Raw genomic sequence first — 21,979 nt, forward strand, 5'->3', positions numbered from 1 at the left:
AAAGAATATAAAATTTGAGACTTCATTACTTGTCACACTCTAGGAGTAGTATATCTAATAGGATGCGAATGTGGATTGTTGTACTTGGGACTAACATCAAGATCTCTGAAAACTAGCATAGTGGAACACATCAACAATATCGACAAGGGTCTTGAAACACACTCAAATCATTATTAGAACGATCACCAATGCTCGACATCAAAAATACGGAAATTCATTGGCGTTGAAAGTATTAGGAATAATTGGAAGAATCAAAAAAAGGAAACCCGAGTAGCCAAAAAAGAGATGGAGTGGATCCTTAAATTAGAAACATTCATTCCTGGAGGACTAAACAAAGACTTCGAGTTAAAGTGGTTCCTGTGATACCTATCCATCTTTTAATATTGTATATATATATATATATATATATATATATATATATATATATATATATATATATATATATGTATATATATATATATAGAGGACTTGCGGACCGGCACTCCACTTAAGTTGATTCAGCTGCCAGCGTGCCTTTGCAGAAGTTAAATAGACGGTAGGATCCCAACGGCAAGAAGAGACCAAGCACGGCACTGGAGGACTTGTAAAAGATGTTTTTTTATTACCTCAACGTTTCGAGGCTAGCTGCCCCGTCGTCAGGAGGAAAAATACACACAACTTTCAGCTGTTACCAGCTCACCTTATGTACCTGTGCTCCCGCCTGCATCCACCGTCCGCCACGCCTCCAATCACCGATCTGCACCCAGCTGGAGTGGCGACATGAGATGACATCAGCGCAGACTACCAGCTGATTGTTGCTAAGCAACCGGGTAACAGAACTGCGAGCCGGGGGCGGGGGGCGTGCGTTAGCCTGCAGGGAACACACGGTTACACAGAAAACTCAATACAAACAAAGTAAAAGCAATACTAAAGACAAAATTACTATTCTTCATAATGAACACCAAACTCGGATGGCTGACCGTGCTCATGATAAACTGTGGGTTAAACTTAACCAGCAAATCGACACATACAAAGCTGAGTTATTGAAATTTAAGAAAACTAAATTGTCTGCAGTCCAACAGGACTATGAGTATAACAACGTGTATCGTTGGCTTACCGGGACCGATAAGCCATTCCAACAAGGCGGGCCTGGAAGGAGAAATCGTACCTGGCATAACCGTCGTGACAGACCTACCCACGAGCCATCCACTTCGCAGAGTGACAGCGATTTTGTTGTCCCCTATTCTGATGATACATCCAGCGGCAAGCGTCCCCCTTTAGGGAGAACCACCAGAGGAAAAGGTGCAAAAACCAAAACACCCGACGTGGCGGCCAGTGCGAAAGGCTCTACAAGAGCACGCGGCAAAAGAAAGAGTTAGTGTTCAACTTATCAACCAGAACTATCTCTCCCGACTAACTTTCTGTTCTTAACAAGGGACTCTCGTTCATACCTGCATCCACCGTCCGCCACGCCTCCAATCACCGATCTGCACCCAGCTGGAGTGGCGACATGAGATGACATCAGCGCCGACTACCAGCTGATTGTTGCTAAGCAACCGGGTAACAGAACTGCGAGCCGGGGGCGGGGGGCGTGCGTTAGCCTGCAGGGAACACACGGTTACACAGAAAACTCAATACAAACAAAGTAAAAGCATACACATACATTTAAAATACATGTATATAAAAAAGACACACAGTTACAGTGTGACCAGAATCAAACATAGGCATAAAAATACAGATATAAGGATAAACGTACATTTTAACCCTTCTGACCAATATCGCCATGTGTGTATACATCTCTTCACATCAATGTGTTCCACATGATTCTCTCGTTCAATCCCCGAGGACAAACAGTATCCAATTTATGGATCCACATCGCTTCCAACTTCAATAATTTTTTATTGCGATCACCGCCACGTATGCTATCAGGTATCGGGTCAATAATCATATATCTCAAAGTGCATAGTTGGTGATTGTGCTGTCTAAAATGTACAGCAACAGGTTGGTCGCAAGGTTTCCCTAATAAAGCCGCTTTAATGGAGGAGCGGTGGAGAGCCATCCGCTCCTTGAACTTTCTAGATGTCTTTCCTACGTAATAAAGTCCACAGGGACAAATAATAATGTATACTACGTAACGTGAGTCACAGGAAAGAACATGTCTAATTTTAAATTTAAAGCCAGAATGTGGATGGTTAAAACTTTTAGCCGCAATCAAGTACCCACAGGTTACGCAATTTGGGCATTTATAACACCCAGGTTTTTTCATAGTTATAGCAGACTCAGTTTTAAAACCACTGATATCTGCATGAACTAACATATCACGTAAATTCCTTCCTCTTTTGTAACATGTCAGAGGTTTGACATTATGGAAGCATTTTAAACTCGTATCTGTGGATACTATGGGCCAAAGAGTTCTGGTGGCTATAGGTAAAACTGCACTCAATGTATCGTAAGTAGTGATGATGGGAAAAATATCTCCATGCTTTCTGTCAGAGGGCGTCATAAGCTTCTCTCTCTTTAACATCAAGACTTTAGATTTAGATTGGAGCAATGATTTCAAGGGATAACCCCATTCATGAAATTTATCTATCACTTTATCCAGTTCCATTGGAAGGGTACCCCAATCACTGCAGATACGTGCCACTCGTATCATTTGCGAATAGGGTAAACCCCTTTTCAATGATGGTGGATGATGGCTATTAGATGTTAATAAAGTGTTCCTGTCAGTGCTTTTAGAAAAGACAGTAGTTGTCAAATGCCCATCAGATAGTGAGACACTGACATCTAAAAATGCAATTTCACTGGTACTCGATGTATATGTGAATTTAATGGGTGTATCTAAATCATTGATCTCTTTCATCATGACCTCGAACTTCTCAAGGCCCCCAGTCCATAACATAAAGAGGTCATCAATGTACCTGCAGTACATCCGGATGTGTGGGCTAAACCTGTGTTTAAAGAACATTTGTTGTTCAAGTTCAAACATATAAACATTGGCATACGCCGGAGCGACGGCCGCCCCCATAGCACACCCGGATGTCTGCAGGTACATTTTACCATCAAAAGCAAAATAATTACGTGTAAGTATCAGCTCCAATAATGACAGAAACAGTGAAACATCGAACCCAAAATCAATCACCTTATTGCAAAAAAAGTTTTTCATAGCAATTAAGCCCTGATCGTGCGGAATAGATGTATAGAGGCTGGTGACATCCATTACACATAATAGTGTGTCGACTGGAATGTCACCGACCCCATTTAATCTATTCAAAAAACTGGTAGTATCCATGAGATACGATTCCTGAATCACAATATGTGGCTGTAACAGCATATCAAGCAGCTGTGATGTAGGTTGATACAAACTACCCCTGGCCGAGATTATCGGTTGACCAGGGGGGTCCACTAGCCGTTTATGGACCTTTGGAAGTGTATATAAAACTGGCACGGTAGGATGTAAAACTTTCAAGGCAAGTCAACACTTCTCATTAATCAAACCGCCCTTACATGCATCATCAAGGATTTTAAATAATTCAATTTGAAAGACATTAGAGGGGTCATTAGGTAATTTGCGATAAACTTTAATGTCAGCTAATTGCCGATAAACTTCGGTGCAATAATCATCAAGATTCTGTATCACTATACCACCCCCCTTGTCGGCAGGGCGTATAGTGATACTTCTATCCACACTCAGATCATGAAGAGCACGTTGCTCATTCTTGGAAAGATTATAATGGTTCACAACGTTAGCTGTAGTATATTTAACCATCGTATCCCCCAAAAGTCTATTAAATGTCTTTAACGAGGCATTATGACTGATAGGATCAAATGAAGAAATCTTTTGTTTTCTCACAAATAAATCAGTCACAGAGTCTTTGTTACCTGATGGTCTGACGTCCTGGAAATGTTCTTTAAGCCTCATATTCCGTGCCAATTTATGGCAATCCAGTTGCCAATCAAAATCGTTGTGTTTGTTTGTCGGTATGAACGAGAGTCCCTTGTTAAGAACAGAAAGTTCGTCGGGAGAGATAGTTCTGGTTGATAAGTTGAACACTAACTCTTTCCTTTGCCGCGTGCTCTTGTAGAGCCTTTCGCACTGGCCCCCACGTCGGGTGTTTTGGTTTTTGCACCTTTTCCTCTGGTGGTTCTCCCTAAAGGGGGACGCTTGCCGCTGGATGTATCATCAGAATAGGGGACAACGAAATCGCTGTCACTCTGCGAAGTGGATGGCTCGTGGGTAGGTCTGTCACGACGGTTATGCCAGGTACGATTTCTCCTTCCAGGCCCGCCTTGTTGGAATGGCTTATCGGTCCCGGTAAGCCAACGATACACGTTGTTATACTCATAGTCCTGTTGGACTGCAGACAATTTAGTTTTCTTAAATTTCAATAACTCAGCTTTGTATGTGTCGATTTGCTGGTTAAGTTTAACCCACAGTTTATCATGAGCACGGTCAGCCATCAGAGTTTGGTGTTCATTATGAAGAATAGTAATTTTGTCTTTAGTATTGCTTTTACTTTGTTTGTATTGAGTTTTCTGTGTAACCGTGTGTTCCCTGCAGGCTAACGCACGCCCCCCGCCCCCGGCTCGCAGTTCTGTTACCCGGTTGCTTAGCAACAATCAGCTGGTAGTCTGCGCTGATGTCATCTCATGTCGCCACTCCAGCTGGGTGCAGATCGGTGATTGGAGGCGTGGGGACGGTGGATGCAGGCGGGAGCACAGGTACATAAGGTGAGCTGGTAACAGCTGAAAGTTGTGTGTATTTTTCCTCCTGACGACGGGGCAGCTAGCCTCGAAACGTTGAGGTAATAAAAAACCATCTTTTACAAGTCCTCCAGTGCCGTGCTTGGTCTCTTCTTGCCGTTGGGATCCTACCGTCTATATATATATATATATATATATATATATATATATATATATATATATATATATATATAAAGTAGGAGCGTAGAGGGTGCTATTGCAAGTACCACCACCTTCAAGTAATTTGTTAAGGTGAACAATGATACAAAGATATACAATTTAATAACATTTATTAAAAATGAAACATCTGTTTGATTCCAATTTGATTCAATTGATGAATAACCGCAAGGACAGAACCCAACGGGTTTCGTCTCCGGGGAGACTTCCTCAGGGCTATACAAGTTGAGCGGTATGTCAATCTAATGGAATCTTTATAAATTCATAAAAATGTGATGTCTCTATAGAGATCCGATATGAAAGAGCATCGATAGCAGCACTTGAAAAGAGTGGGGGATGGGGGATATGAACCCGATATGAAAAAGCATCAATAACAGCACTTGAAAAGAGTGGGGGATATGAACCCGATATGAAAGGGCATCAATAGCAGCACTTGAAAAGAGTGGGGGATATGAACCCGATATGAAAGAGCATCGATACCAGCACTTGAAAAGAGTAGGGGATATGAACCAGCATCCAAATGAGCCTAGTGAGTCCTCCAGCTTCTAATCAGAAGTGTCCAGAAGTGTTGGCAGATGATGTCACCTAATTAGGTGAAAGATTGGTTAGGTGACATCATCTGCCAACAAGAGATCCTCATTGGAGGAAATCTTTGTTATAGCTGTCTTGGGTAGTCCCAGAGCCACACCCTCTAACGAGTTCTCTGACGAAACGCATTAGAGCGTGGCCTGTGATACCCGCACCTTGTGTTACCTGCCGTCCCGCCCGACGTGTGCCTCCCCGTCTCGTGGTTTAGAAGTCCAGGCAGCGCAATCCAGCGCATGTGGTTACCTTCATCCTGGAGTTCCGGATAGTGCATCGGAGCGGTGTGCCCCTGGTATTTATATCTATATCTTGTGGTAACCAGCCCACAGTGTTTGTTTCATTGGTATGAGCATTTGCTTTTATCTGTGTTTTATGAGTGTACTCTACATATATTAAATATCATTTACATGCACCATGGAGCGCCCCTTTGTTCATTGTATCTTTATATATATATATATATATATATATATATATATATATATATATATATATATATATATATATATATACTGTACTCTTATGAAATTGGATATTTATTGGTAATTGTCCCTTTAAATGTACAGTTATCCTTGTCAGCTCTAATATATAACTTTCCCCTTATGTTTGAGATAAATATCACGGCAAGAAGATTAAATATGATCACAAAAAGGCACCTGTTTATAATTATTGGACTGTGTAGGTAAATTCAAAACAGGGGTGTGCTACCACTCACAAATAGTATACAGTCAAGAAAAAAGACAGGCACTATGACAGTATTTTCAGCCTAAGCCCTTTTCAGGGCTAATCTGTGTGTACCGCATATATTTAATGAATGACACGCTAGATCCTAGTTTCTGCCAGCAGTGAAGCCATCACTCTAACTGAGGGGCACCCTATTGTTTAACCCTGTCTTTATTGCTGATAAACCTTTTTGTTACTAATATCCCACTGCAAACCACATTAGATGTTAATACTGTTGAAGATTAGACAATTAGATAATTTATCTTTCAGGGACGCTGACTAGAATACACATTTGTAATGAGAGGGCATTTTGCCAACATTAAATGATTCAGTGTGCTGAATTCAAGCAACACTGTAGGAAATAAAGTATGTGATAAAGTCAGTGTTCCCTCAAACTCACCAGCAATAATTACCTAACAGGGATCACCACATCTATAGGGTTTAAAAAGTTACTATCTAACGTGCACATTCTATTTCTTTTTGACAAAAGATACAGTGTGATATTTTCTTGTACAAACAGTGATACATTTTCCTTTGAACTTATTGACACTTGTTTATAAAGCAGCCAATTTTCTGAATAAAGCTTTACTGAGATTATAATAATGCTGCGTTCTCATTGCCGCCCCTGCAAAATCCAGGGTTTTTGTTTCCGTGTTTTTGGCTGGGCACAGAGCATCTCATTTCTACAGACCCCATTCATACTGCACCTTAGACCCGGGAAATTCCCGTGTCTGACGATTCACACTGCTTCCCCCGGTATGCCTGCCATCAAGTGTGTGGCATCTAAGACCAGCTTTGATTGGATGTTTAAAAAGTATCTTTGATTGGCTGTTTAAAAAGCAGCTTTGAGCAATGCAATAAACTTGCTTTTTTGCATTTTGTGAGAAAAACCCAGGTCTAGCCTGTTCACACTGCCACACACCCGTGTATTACCCAGGAAAAACCCTGCAAAAAACCTGTGTGTAATTCCCAGGGCATAACACCCGAGAATTTCACAAAGGCCCTTTCACACAGAGACAAGACACGGGAAATTACTGCTTGCCCTGCCAAAAACCTGGGTATTTTGTTGCAGTGAGAACTGGGTATTGGTGTCAATTTTTGATGCAAGGGAGCCTGTGGCTGTCTCCAAATCTGTCCAATTTACAACTACTTATAAATTCAATATAAACTCCAGCACACACGGCACGCCCGCACATGTATTTTTAATACGCACTATCCCTCACTTGTGTTTTAATATTTCGCTCGCCTTATAATAACATAATTAAAGTTATATTTTATGACTATTTATTCTGATTGGTGCACCACACCAAGACAAATCTTTCTCTTCTTTTTTCTTGATATAAATATCAAGAAGAAGCCCCAAAGAGCATACTGAACTTACAACTTGTGGCCAATCACCCCCAAAACTATGGTCAATTCTGGTCTTGCGGATCGTCACTTCTGGAAAAAGTGGGAGCTCGTTTCCAAAACTTTGTTAACATTAGTGCATAAAATAACTTATTACCAAAGATCTCCATCTATAGAGGCCACAACAGATAACAGAACCTGTAAAGACCTGAATCGCTCTGACCGGAAATATCAGGGAAGCACTTTCTGCCATCTGTCCTGTCCTTTGACAAGCTGCTTCCTTCTTCCAATCAAAACAATTTTTTTTCTCTTCTTTATTTACATTGTTTGTGTGCACTGCACTGCACCCTAGGACACCATAGTGGTGTGAAATACTCTGTTAGAACAGTGTGTGATTGTTCTGCCTCCACACAGTGTTGGACAAGCTGCTTCCAATCAAAAAGCAGTCCCAAAAAACACTTTTGACATCTGGTCAGGTCTAAGGGAATTGCCCAGTATTAGTGACACCTCTAGCATGACTTTTTCAGATACGGTCATTATGCAAAGATTAGTGGAGGACTATTTTCAGGACAGCGTAATTGTAGGCATGTCAGAGAGTCCTTTCACGTACTGGAAGGAAAAAAATTAAATATGGAAACCCTTGTACAGGCTGGCTTTGTATTACTTAAGCTGCCCACTCTCCAATGTGTACTCGGAGAGAGTCTTCAGCACAGCTGGAAACCTTGTGAGTGAGCAGCGTCGGAGGCTACTTCCTCAAAATGTCAGAAATATTATGTTATTAAAAATTAACTACAAATTTCACGAGGAAGACCTTTCCCACCAATTCCATCGGAAAACAGAGACATAACTCATGGAGGATTCCAGCAGTGATGAACTGATATTGTATGGTAATGATGACTCGAAGGATGTACACACTGATGAGAGTGAGTATTAGGATGGCAAATTATGACATCAGTCAATCTGTTATTTTTTGTGGGGGCCAAACGAACCAGTCATTTTAGTCATAGGTTTGGCAGTCCCTCTGACTGAAATGATTGGTTTGTGTTCAAGTGCGCAATGCGCATGTCCTTTTTTACAAGCTAAAGGTGGTTGGACCTAGGGACAATTTCACCTTGTGCCTCTTCTTTTTTATTGATATTCTTCTTCTTCTTCTTCTTCTTCTTCTTCTTATTATTATTATTATTATTATTATTATTATTATTCACTATTTTGAGCATTGCTTCTTTTATTGTGGGGGCCCAGGCGAACCAGTCATTTCAGTCCCAATCGAACCAGTCATTTCAGTCATAGGTTTGGAAGTCCCTCTGTCTGAAATGATTGGTTTGTTCAAGTGTGCAATGTGTATGTCCTTTTTTTTTTACAAAAAAGGGCCAGGGACAATTCCTTCTTGCATCATCATTCATTAATCCCACTGCTGTGAGGCAGATATGTAACAAAATACTGTACCTTCTGTTTGTGTCGCCTTGTATAATATTATGTTCAAAAATTTTATTGAACATTGAGAAACATAAAAAATTTAAGTACATCGATTACAGAGTTAGTGAATAAGCAGGTACTTAATAGGGGATAATGTAACAGATCCGCTGTCGGTCAATGTCCCTGATATGGATGTACTGAATACAGAGAATTTTCCAAAGTACTAGCGCAGTAGTGAAATTTTTTTTTTTTTTTCTTTTTTTCTTATCACTTGGGATCTTCTATTTTCTGTATCAGATCCTTTCTGGTGTCTAATGGAAACTGACTTACAGTGAAATTCTAGCAGGTGTACCCGTAGCAGTTTCTTTAAGGACACTTCAATTTCTCAGGAGAATATACAGCATGAAACAACTACACCTGCTAGAATTTCACTGTAAGTCAGTTTCCATTAGACACCAGAAAGGATCTGATACAGAAAATAGAAGATCCCAAGTGATAAGAAAAAAATAAAAAAAAAAACTGCGCTAGTACTTTGGAAAATTCTCTGTATTGTATATGTCTCAAATTGGGTTAGGGCGTTAACCCTCTCCATAGTACACAGCTGCACCTCATCCAGCGCTGGTTTCTCACAAAACCTTTCTCTCTATGGATGTACTGAAATCAACAAAAAGAGGTAGGGAGGAGCAGGGTGGGAGGGGTGGAAAGAGAGTGGATATGTTGGGGAGGTGGAGGGGAAGTGGAAGGGGGATGGAGTGTGAAAAGGAGAGATATATGCTGGAGGTTGGGATGGGAGGCGAGGAAGAAGAGGGGGAGGGGTGGAGTATGTACAGGAGATGTTCGGGGGATATATTGAGAGGAGCGGAAGATTAAAGTGACGTTTGAAGATAGGGATGAGTAAGTTTAGAGTGGAGATATGAGAGGTGGGGAAGGACCAGGAGGGAGTGGGTCAGACAACTAGGAGAAGGTACGGTTGCAATTGAGTTCAAACTAGTCCCGGGAGGGGGAGGTTTCTTGAAGAGTACCAGGGTTCCCACACCTTGTGGAACCTCTCCACTGTGTTATTTTGGAGGCTGGTTATATATTCCATTTTGGAGACAAACCAGATTTGGTTTAGTAGTTCTTGATATGATGGGGGAGCAGGGTTTTTCCAAGCCTTGGTGATCTGGAGCTTGGCGGTGCAAGTTATGTGAAGAATCAATTTATTAGAAGAGACGGGTAGCTGGTCGACTAGGGCGCACAAAAGCATTGTGGTGGGTGTTAGTGGGGGGCAGATTGGTATAGTTTATGACAGATTGGACCAAGTTCCAAAAGGGCCTACTATGTGGGCAAGTCCGCCAAATGTGGAAGAAAGTTCATTCGCAGACGCATTGTCGCCAACATGAGTTGGAGACAGACTGATACATAGCATGGAGGCGTGCTGTGACTAGATACCACCGGGTGTAGATTTTATATGAGGTTTCCTTAACTGCTACGCTGATGGAGCACTTAGAGATAGCTAGGCGGATCTCTTTCCAGAAATCTTCTCCGTTTCCCAGGCTATTTCATGAGTTTCTAGAGGGGGGCTATCTGGTGTAAGGACAAAGTGGTAGATAGATAGATCGATCACGGCACCCTAGAGTATCAGAATTTTTCCAGGGCACCCCTAGGTCCCAAAAAATATATATCAAATTAAGTAGATTGTGTTTATATGTGATTCTTAGGTTCAGTTATGTGGTAGGATTTGGTTCTAAATGTACACATTTTATGATTGGCAGCCACCAGCACTGGTTTTGTCCAGAAATAATTGATCATAAATAATTTGAATTGGTCCTGGATGACCAACCCAAGGCACCCCTGCAAGTGTCCCGAGGCACCCCAGGGAGCCACGGCACACAGTTTGGGAACCACTGCTCTAGGGACAAAAAATATTACGTAATTTGGCCCTTTTTTTGACCATTTTTGAAAAAAATCCAAAGCCTTTCACCGCCACTGGACAAATCCATATCCAAATCCCGGCGACAAATCTAAATCTTTGGCCCCGGCACCCATCTCTACTGAGAATACCCCAGCACTGTAACCTTGAACAAATTTGGAGTGCAATTAAATTCCACAATATACACCCATTTCCTTCCACCATAGAGTGAAATTTTTTGTGACTAGTAGCACATACTGTAAAAACAAGCGTTACTGCCATATCCACTGCCCTAGCCAATATAATTTCCAACACTGCTGCTCAGGGCTATGAAAGTGACCCTTTAAAGCTGTCTGTAACGTACTTCATTCATCACACATAATTTAATGTTCTTAGCAAGCTGTAGATATACTATATTTTCTTATTCACTGTAAAATAACTGTAAAACATGCAAAGTTGCAAAGATTTACAGTATGTTTACTTTTGAATGTGCATTCCCAGACATAATTTATGTTCTTTGCATTCCATAAGCCAAGACATTTGTCTTCCTTTTCATGCAATATTATATTAGCTTTACATAAACAGAAAAAATGCAACATACTGTACAGTATATACAGTAACACAAACATACTGTAAGGGGATTTTGTCATACTCTTAAAGAAAAGGATGACTGCTCAGTGATATTAGCAAAAGATCATTAGACTTTTGTTTAGCATTAATGTAAAATACTAAGACAATAATTGTCTGTTACCTAACATAAAAAGTATATATTTATTCCTACTAATAATATATAAATGTATCACATAATATAATTAATGTACGACATACACTAGTTCATAGCTCTAAGATATGATATTTTCATGAGTGTTTGATTAAAATGGTACAAATTTTTACCTGTTGTTTTTGTTAACTACCATAACATGTTACTCATTTTAATTGATTTTGACAATAGTTTTGTCAGATATTATACTGTAAATATATTAATATCAACTGCATAAAAAAATGTAAATTAACCAAACAAACAAAAGATTATTTCAGTCTATAGTTTCCAGGGGTGAACTGAGTTTCAATAAATGATTTACCTCCAGTTTTAACCTCCCCGTAGTGGAATTTAACCTTCTTCTCCCATCTGAATCCATCCATCCCCATGTGGCCAACATAACGACCCCGAGCAACAGCAAAAACAGCCACAAGCTGCTTGACTTCATTACAACCAGTCTGCGGAGGACAAATATAGAATCATAAGACTTCATCATTTTAAAAGTGCATTAAAATAGATCATGCACTGTAAACTCAATCTGTCTGCTTTCTTCAAGTCATCTGTATTACCTTGCAGCTATGTATGCATTTCAATAAGCTACATACGTTATTTCCAAGTATACCTTGAAAAACATGCTTCCAGATAACTGTATTGAACTAGTATGTCAAACCTAAATTTTATTTCTGAAATCAATGACATTTTGAATATTTTTTCGCTAAAGCCCTCTACACACTGGACCATATTTAGGTTGAATGCACGCACTATGCCAAGCTATGCCCATACCACATGCGAACGTGAGTGTTCGCAATGGTACCCAAATGGGAGTGGTCTCAAACTACCCCAACACTTGGGTGTGTGTACGCACATTGGAAAGGTCGCAAGCTCGGTCGCTGTGTTTGCGTACGAACATCCTCTGTGGCTGAAATCATTCACAACTCTAAAAATATGCACGCAGCCAGCCCTTTCCCCAACCATTAATAAATGACATGATTAGTCTCATAAAATTCTGTTTATTAGAACTCATTTACATATTTAGTGGGCAATTATAATTATCAACAAAGTTTTAGTACATGGATACTGCTGATTAATGTGTTTTACATGTATTTATTCCAAAACTCAAAATTAAATATATGGGTCCTACAGATATAAATGTGGGGAAAAAAATTAGAGATGTGCAGACTCGGATTCCAGAGATCCGAGCCCCCACGAACGTCATCACTCCGAGCCCGGTTCCGAGCAGCGTTCAGAGATTCCCGCCTGACTCGGGTCCGTCCGCGTGATCAGAACGTCATCTCCCGACGCCGGATTTCACGAGGCTTTAAAAGCGGCTGCTGCGCCCACCACCTTTACTCCAGTCTAGTAGTGGGTTGGGAGAGGGTGTGTTGGTGCTGTCGCTGCGGCTTAAACTTGAGCTTGACCTTGAACGCAATATTTTTTATTCGCTGGGGCTGTCTCTCAGTGCTGCTGTGTAGTCTAACTGTGTACTTGTAGTACTACTGTCTCCTCTGTGCGGTCTACCTCTGGTGTGCTGTGCTGTAATTATTTTATTCGCTGGGGCTGTCTCCCTCAGTGCTGCTGTGCAATCAGTTCTCCTCTCTGCTTAGGGTGGGCTCTCCCTAGCAAGGAGGACAGTCTAACTGTTTACTTGTAGTACTACAGTCTCCTCTGTGCTGGGGCCTACCTCTGGTGCTGTGCTGTAATATATACTATATGAATAATTAATTATATATATATATATATATATACAGTGGTCGAAGTGGAAATTTTGAAGTGGGGGTATGGAAAAGTAAAGAGTGAATATAGTGTGCACCTTCGCACACCCCCCTGTCCATCAACGTCCCCTGCCAGACTGCCCCGTTGTACAGGGGTATTACAAAAGCACAATATGTGCTGCTGAGTGATCAGAGAGCATCCTGAGGGGGAAAAAAAACTTTTTTTTTTTAATCTTCAGATTAAAGTGGGGGTATGCCATACCCCCGTATACCGCCCCACTTCGACCACTGTATATATATATATATATATATATATATATATATATATATATATAGTCCACTGGTGCTGCCTGCACTGAATCTGCCAGTATTATTTAGTTACTCAGTCCACTGTTGCCACTGGCAGTGCTACTGCCTACCTAGTGTACCTACCTAGTACATACTAGGCTGCTATATATAAGTTAATTAAAAAATAATATTTGTGCTGTGTGGGACTGTAAAAAATAATTCCATGCTGCTGGTGCACTGACGTGTGCCACTGAGTGCCACTGCCAAGCAGTACCTAATAATAAAATTAATTATATTATTATAAATTCTGCTGGTGCACTGCATAAAGCTACTGGTGATGTGTAACTACCTTTTGTGTTGACCACTGGCAGTGCTACTGCCTACCTACCTAGTAGTTTATTTTCTCTACCTACTAGGCTGCCATATTATTAATACTTAATTAATTGAATTATATATAGTCCACTGGTGCTGCCTGCACTGAATACTGTGAATAGAGGTTGCCAGTATTATTTACTCAGTCCACTGTTGCCACTGGCAGTGTTACTGCCTAAGTGTACAAACCTAGTAGTACAACTACATACTAGGCTGCTATATATAATTTAATAAAAAAAATAATACTTGTGCTATGTGGGACTGTAAAAAATAATTCCATTCTGCTAGTGCACTGACGTGTGCCACTGAGTACCTAATAATAAAATTAATTATTATAAATTCTGCCGGTGCACATACTAGTATTGCTGACGTATCTACCGGTCTTGTGCCTAGTACTGCCTTATCTACCCAGAGGCAGAACTCTGGGAGGCAATGGAGTCATCGGCCGCCGGGCTCCTGCTCACAAAGGGGCACCTCTCCTCTCCTCTCCTGCAAGTGTGAATCAGTTAATTGAAAGCCATTGATATCAATTCTGTGGCTGAATCCCCCTCCCAGCAGGACCATAGTTTTTAAACATAATATACATAACATACATACATACATATATATTTACTGTATGTAAGGTGCAGTGTGTGTGTGTGTGTGTGTGGGGGGGGGGGGGCACCAATATTTATCTTGCCTCCGGGCAACTGGGACGAACTTACGCCACTGTATCTACCTGTCTGGTGCCTAGTACTGCCGTATCTACCTGTCTGGTGCCTAGTACTGCCGTATCTACCTGTCTGGTGCCTAGTACTGCCGTATCTACTGCTGCAATGCCACTCTTAAATGAGCAACGTGTTTGTGCCGCACACTTGTGTGGCTTAGCATAGTTATCCAGCTACCTCAGTGCAACCTTTTCCCCTAAAAACAATATTGTGAGGTGTTCAGAATAGACTGGAAATGAGTGGAAATTAATGTTATTGAGGTTAATATAGTGTAGGAGCAAAAAAAAATAAAAAAAATCTGCGATTATAGCAGTTTTTATGCTTTTTTAACAAAAAAATCAGAACCCAAAACCCAAAAAATCCAAACTCAAAACACTTAGGAGGTGTTTTGCCAAAACCCATTAGAACCCAAAACCTCAAGGTAATCAGAACCCAAAACCCAAAACCCGAAAAGTGGCCGGTGCACATCCCTAAAAAAATCAGTGCGTGTTTATTTATAAATGTAAAAATAATTTTTTATGTTTGTAATCTATTCTGGCATGGTTTAATGGTTAAATATTATGATTCTTTTGTGTGAAAAATGTAATCACCTAATGCAGGGATTCCCAAACTATTTGAATCATGGCACCCTGAAACTTTAGAAATGTTTTCACGGCACCCCTAGGCTAAAGGTTTCTCATTGAGAAAGTCAGAAACAAAAGTTAAGTTAAATAAATTGTGTTTATATTAGAGATGTGCAGACTCGGATTCCAGAGATCCGAGCCCCCACGAACGTCATCACTCCGAGCCCGGTTTCGAGCAGCGCTCGGAGATTCCCGACTGACTCGGGTCCGTCCGCATGGTCAGAACGTCATCCCCCGGCGCCGGATTTCGCAAGGCTTTAAAAGCAGCTGCTGCGCCCGCCATATTCACTCCAGTCTAGTAGTGGGTTGGGAGATGCAACCCACCCTTGGTGCTGCTGCTGGGGCTTAAACTTGAGCTTGACCTTGAACGTAATATTTTTTATTCGCTGGGGCTGTCTCTCAGTGCTGCTGTGTAGTCTAACTGTGTACTTGTAGTACTACTGTCTCCTCTGTGCGGTCTACCTCTGGTGTGCTGTGCTGTAATTATTTTATTCACTGGGGCTCTCTCTACCTCAGTGCTGCTGTGTAATCTGTTCTCCTCTCTGCTCCTCTCTCCCTAGCAAGGAGGACATTCTAACTGCAAGGCCCTACATGACCACGGCCCAAGGTACCTGCAGCAGCTGCTGATTCCTTACTCTCCTACTCGATTACTATGATCCTTTGAAGAAGGACTACTAACAGTACCCAGAATTTCCCTGAATTCATCTGGGGGTCGAGCTTTCAACTTTGTTGCTCCAACTCTATGGAACTCTCTTCCTCGCACAGTGCGAGAAGCCCCAACTGTAGAATCCTTTAAAAATAGACTAAAAATGTACCTATTTACTCAAGCATTTTACTGATATCTACTGTTAAGCTTGTTTTGTATTTTGAGCTGTAAAGACAATGGTAAAGCACTTTGAGTCCTATTGGGAGAAAAGTGCTATATAAATATTATTATTATTATTTACGATCAAACCTGCACATGCGCACTGCGGACGATATGCATGCGTACTGTGCTAAAAATCTCACTGCGTGCAAATACACATGCGAACGAGTCAACCAGTATAACCTCCACTATGTGATACAGGCAGATACGCACAATGTACAGTATGAACAATAAATATAATGCAGAATGCTCCCATGGTTCGTTATTGACCGCCTTTCTCATCTGTACATGCAGTCAAATTTTTTCTATGTCCTTTATTATTAGGTGCATATCCTTCAGTGTGAATGAAAAATAAAAATTAAGTTTTTGTAAAACAAGATGTTCAGTGGTAAAGCAAATCTTTTATTACCATTATTTTTACAAAAATAATGTGAAAAGGTGTGTTCTCACACCATTTCACATTATTTGAGGGTAACTTGAATATTTGAAAAACTGCTTCAAACCCTTTAATTCACATTTTATTAGTAAGCAGTAATCTCCTCATACTTATATACAATGTGATCTGAATGAATTTACAAAAAAAAACCAGCATTGAGCCCTGTGATAAGAATATTGCTTCAGCAGTCAAATCACAGGGCTCAGATATAAATTGGGGCATAATATACTGTATGGACAACTGATCAAGCTGATCACTTCAGGGTTCACAGGAGAAGGAAGCCCCAAGACTGGCAGCGCTGCAGGGGGTTGGCATTACCATCAGAAGGGAAGTTGCAGCGCTGGGGAAGGGGGTGCCAGCTGCAGCGGTAGCAGAGATGTCCACAGCGGTGGCACATGCGCAGTACAGCATTGGGGTATTTTCATGAAAAATACCCTGATAGCACCGTGGAGACCCCTCACAGGGAAAGAGCGTTATCGCAAGCTCTGCCCTTGCATAAGATAATCAGTATATGCAATTATAGCTTTGCGAGTTGGGCCAACTCGCATCATCGGATGCGGAAGGTGATAAATCAGGCCCTATATCTTTGTCTTTATTTTTTTAAATCATTTATTGTGTATGCACTATATGTTTCATTTTGTAGCTCTGGGGAGTTCAAGGTAAATTGTTAATGATATTGTTAGCTGCCTTATTATGCAGCTTAAGTCTGTATTTAAAACAAACTTCTGCATTTAAAGCCCCGTACACACTGTACTACAGATGGGGCAGGCCTCTTCTTTGCTGGCGAATCGCCAGAACGTCACCGCTGGCGATCCGCCAGCAGCCTGCCTCACCATCTGACTGAGACACGCATGCGTCTCACGTGCACACGCGTCTCAATCTCCGTCGGTGGGGCGACGGGAACCCTGTCCGTCTCCGCTTTAGGGAGACGGACAGGGTTAGGGGGGGGGGGTGCGGGCAAGAGGCGGGGACCCCGGGTGACCGCCGACAAGCCGGCGGTGACCAGGGGGAAGCGCTGGAAGCGCCGTCGGAAGGGGACGTGCGCGCGCGTCCCCTTCTTCCTTATAGAGATGGCGCTGGTGGGGGATAGCGGCTGGCGTCGCCATCGCCATCCCCTGCAAAGATGGGACCTGCCCCATCTGTATATGCATAACGCTGAACATGCATTAAAATATAACGATATCTTCAGTGACTGGATGTTTGACAGGGGTCCTGGATCTGAATGATATAGTTAACGATATCGTTCTGTATTTGACCCATGGACAATTTATTTCTTGCCACTGCCGATATAGTTAATGATATTGGCAGTGCCACATATTGTAAAGTGTGTACAGGGCATGATATTCAGCTTGGCTCAAAGACCATGAACAAAAATGAAGATACTATAATGATCAATAAGCTAATTTTTTCTTGAGATGAAGATGAATTTCTTCAGAAATTAATAGCAAAAGCCCTTTGTTTCCCTTTCTACTTAAGCTTTTATATTTAAAGACAGGGCCGCTATTAGGGGGGAACCAGGGGTACACTTTTCATGGGCCCTGCCACTAAGAAAAGAGGGGAGGGTCCTGTCTGCTTTACTGCCAAGCTGCACACATCATCAGCGCTGGGCTGCCTGCTATCTGCCGCACACAGAAGCCTCCTGTCTGCGGCAAGTAGAAGGCAGGTACGCAGGGATAGACGCTGGAGGTGCTCCTGCACCTCTAGCATCTGACAGAAGCCAGTGCAGAGAGTGCCCAGCACTACCCGGAAGCAGGACAGCCGAGAGGTATGCCAGGCCCTGGTAAAATTGGGGGTATGGCCTAATTGTGGGAGGTGTGGTCACCTCCCACGATTAGGCCAAACCCCCCCCCAAAAAAAAAAAATATTACGGTGAGAGTGAAAAAACCCTGTAAAGTGAGAGGGGGATTGTTATTATCCCCCCACCCCATCAGCAGCAGCACCACACCTACAGCGTGTGCTGTGCTGACAGCAGGCTCAGCATGAGCTCTCACGCTGTCAGTCCGACACTCATGCAGAGCCTGCTGACAGCACACTACATGCTGTATGTGTTTGCTGCTGCTGCTGCATGTGCCTGGGTAATTAGTACCCACCCCCCTCTCGGTGGCCCTGCCCAGAAGTGCAGATTCTGGGAGCGCTGGCATGGAGTGCGCACCCCTTTGCATCGAGCATGTATCCCTGACTGCAGTGCACACCCATGAGCAAGGAACATGTAAGTCCCCCAAGGCAACGATCAAGTAAGTCTACATGGGCAACGAGCAAGTAAGTCCCCCATGGCAAAGATCATTTAATGTGTAATAGGCATTACGGTGTGTGCACTCAGAACAAATAGACCGTATAAAAGGATAACATTTATTCCATTTCATTGAAATATTTGTAACAAGATTTACTAATCTAAATATGTATGATACATTTCTGATACATTTAAAACATACAATTTCTTATAGTTGCAGTCTGCAATTTATTTAGGGTGTGTAAAAAATAAATAAATATTAAAAAAGCAAGAAAAAATTATATATAAAAGCTATATATATATATATATATATATATATATATATATATACATATATATATATATATATATATATATATATATATATAAGGACAGGTTACCCCAACCGCGCTTTTAAAGATATGTGGCAGCAATACTGGGGGGCCCCTTTGTTAGACAGGACCCAAGATAGTGATTGGAATCCAGGAGAGCACATCCGGTTTGACCACCACTCTATAAAATTCTTTTATCGGTGCCAATTCCTCAAATTCTGTCCCTGAGGTCATATAACTTCCCTCAGAAGCTACTTGGGATTAATCAGTGGACTCCGTTTCCACTTGGGATTTTCTTTTATGGTAATATCCAATGATCTTATTGTCAAGACTACTTTCAATATATGAGAACAGACCGCTACTTGTATCCCACTTAAGGAACATATACCGGTGTGAAATTCCTATGTATTGTTCTGCTGTCAAAATGCCCCTGATGAAGTCAATTCATTGGGCTCTAATCGTCACTGAGAAGACATCTTTCAATAAAAAAGATTTTTATTAAGATTTTGTATTGTTAAAGGAAAATTATTTCTGTATTGTCACTATAGATTTGTCTAGTGTCGGATATATAGAATTATTATCCTGTATTCTAGGAAAGGCGCATTCTGGGAAACCCATCCTATTTATATATATATATATATATATATATATATATATATATATATATATATATATACTTGGTTGCTGGCGGCACTCTCAGAAATAAATGACACACATGGCGGTGTAGTGCTTTAACTCAACGTTTCAATTGTATTAGGCACAATTTTCATCAATTTTTGTTCTACTCCTGACGAAAATACAATTGAAACGTTGAGTTAAAGCACTACACCGCCGTGTGTGTCATTTATTTCTGAGAGCGCAGCCAGCAACCAAGCATACTAAGGGGAGGCCTGCAAGGGCTTATCCGGGAGGGCACCCAGCCAATTATCTTGCAGTTTGCGGAGAGCCGGTTCATCACCATATCTATATATATATATATATATATCACTCCAGACGGCGGCACTCAAAAAATAACGGAATGTCCAAGCAGATCAATGTTTCCAACCTTTTACTTAGTTCTTCATTCAGGATATAACAAAACAAGAAGACAGTACATACATTTATACATACCACCAAGTGATGGACACCCAAACTCCACCTCCCATCCCGGCGCCGTCGGACTCTTAGCCACGCTTGCGTCACCGGCGCACACTGGATGCGTCAGGGCACTAGCCGGCACATTTCGTGCGGACAGCTCGGAATGCATACATTGCCATAGAAACAGTACATAACAACACAATCAGTAATTTCATGTTATTATCAAATAGCGGCAATACGTTGTCTACAATTACCATAAACAGTAAGAGCAATGATATACGTTAGAATGGCAGCATAATGGATAATAAAGTGAAAAAAAACACCACACATGAGAAAAATTAAAAGAAATGGTGGGCGGACCATGTTAAAAAAGCAAGAAAAAATTCTATATAAAAACAATATATATATATATATATATATATATATATATATATATATATATATATATATATATATATATATATATATAAAATAATCTGGTTTGCACTTTCTTTGGCTTTCTGAAAATATTATGTCAGCAGGGAAAGGGCAATTGAAGCTGTAGCCTGATGTCAATCTATCAGCTAGCAGGCTTGTGTAGTTTTCACAATGTCTATAATCCTGGTGCTAGGTGGCCAAATGGCAAATGACAGGTGGCAGGTATGTAGACCTGTGTGGGCAATGTTAGTGGAGGCCAAAAAGAGAATATACAGCGCTATGGTTATTCTGAATGATGACCAAACACAAATACGTTAAAAAATACAAATACATTTATTTACATGACAAGATATAAAGAGAATTCTCTGTATGTAAAAAAAAAATTGCGCAATGAATAAAAAAGAGAAAAAAGAGAAGGGGAAGGTAAAAAACAGTCAATGCATGCACATAGCTCCAGGGGGGAAGAATAGGCAGTTCTTGGGGCCCAAATGTTAGGTATAATTACCACCAATGATGATAGAATGTCAGGGACTCATATGGTGACCAAGGGGCGATTCCGGTCTATTTCCCAGCATGTGGATCCATGTAACCTCAGATGGAATTAGAGCAGGATTGGTTGGTGGAAAGATGGAGATACCACCGCAGAGTGTCACTGCAATGGAGGTGTGGGCCTGTGAAGCACAGAAGGATGAAGGCTGGTCCGGAATGGAATTCACCACAATGGAGACTGGTGCAAGATGTAGTATAGGTTCTCGGTTGGAGCCAAACAATTGGTGGGGCTCTTGTATGGGCTCTTGGTTGGGGCCAAACAGTTGGTGGGGCTCAACGCGTTTCGACGTGCTGACACGTCTTCATCAGGAGCAGAGCCGGCCTTAGGCATAGGCCAACTAGGCAATTGCCTAGGGCATTTGGAATGCCTAGGGGCATCAGCAGCTTCTGCTGATTAAAATGATATGCAGCATGCCTATATTCTGTGTGTGAGTAAGGCTGTATCTGCATATGAAATAGTGTATTCATGGAAATCACTGTAACATAGCATTCCGTATGCAGGTACAGCCACAGTCGCTCACAGAATATAGGCATGCCGCATATTATTTTAATCATTGGAAACTCCTTGTGTGTGCTGGTCATAACAATGCAAATAAGACGAATTTTCAGCAAAAAAGGCACCCAACGTTAGCAGAACTGGCCAGGAGCTGCATGGCCTATTGAGTCAAGATGTATGAGGAAACATCTGTATCCAAGCAGAGGCAGAGGTCACAGTGTTAGCGGCTGTGCGAGTGCTGTCCGCGGGTGGGTTGGCTGTGCAATAGTGTTCGGCATATG

General features: G+C 41.5%; 1 protein-coding gene across 2 annotated transcripts in view; it reads right to left on the reverse strand.

Moving 5' to 3' along the window:
• LOC146074076 (follistatin-related protein 4-like) overlaps nucleotides 1–21,979 on the reverse strand; it is a 1,002,356-nt gene that overhangs the window by 931,070 nt on the left and 49,307 nt on the right. For both annotated transcript variants that reach the window (XM_083181806.1, XM_083181805.1), the window contains exon 2: nucleotides 11,938–12,073. In XM_083181806.1, coding sequence (XP_083037932.1) covers nucleotides 11,938–12,063 — 126 coding nt within the window. In that variant the 5' untranslated portion in view covers nucleotides 12,064–12,073. The remainder of the gene's footprint in view (nucleotides 1–11,937; nucleotides 12,074–21,979) is intronic.

This window comes from Crinia signifera, chromosome 4, assembly GCF_055691185.1.
Source record: "Crinia signifera chromosome 4, ASM5569118v1, whole genome shotgun sequence".
Classification (NCBI taxonomy): Eukaryota; Metazoa; Chordata; class Amphibia; order Anura; family Myobatrachidae; genus Crinia; species Crinia signifera.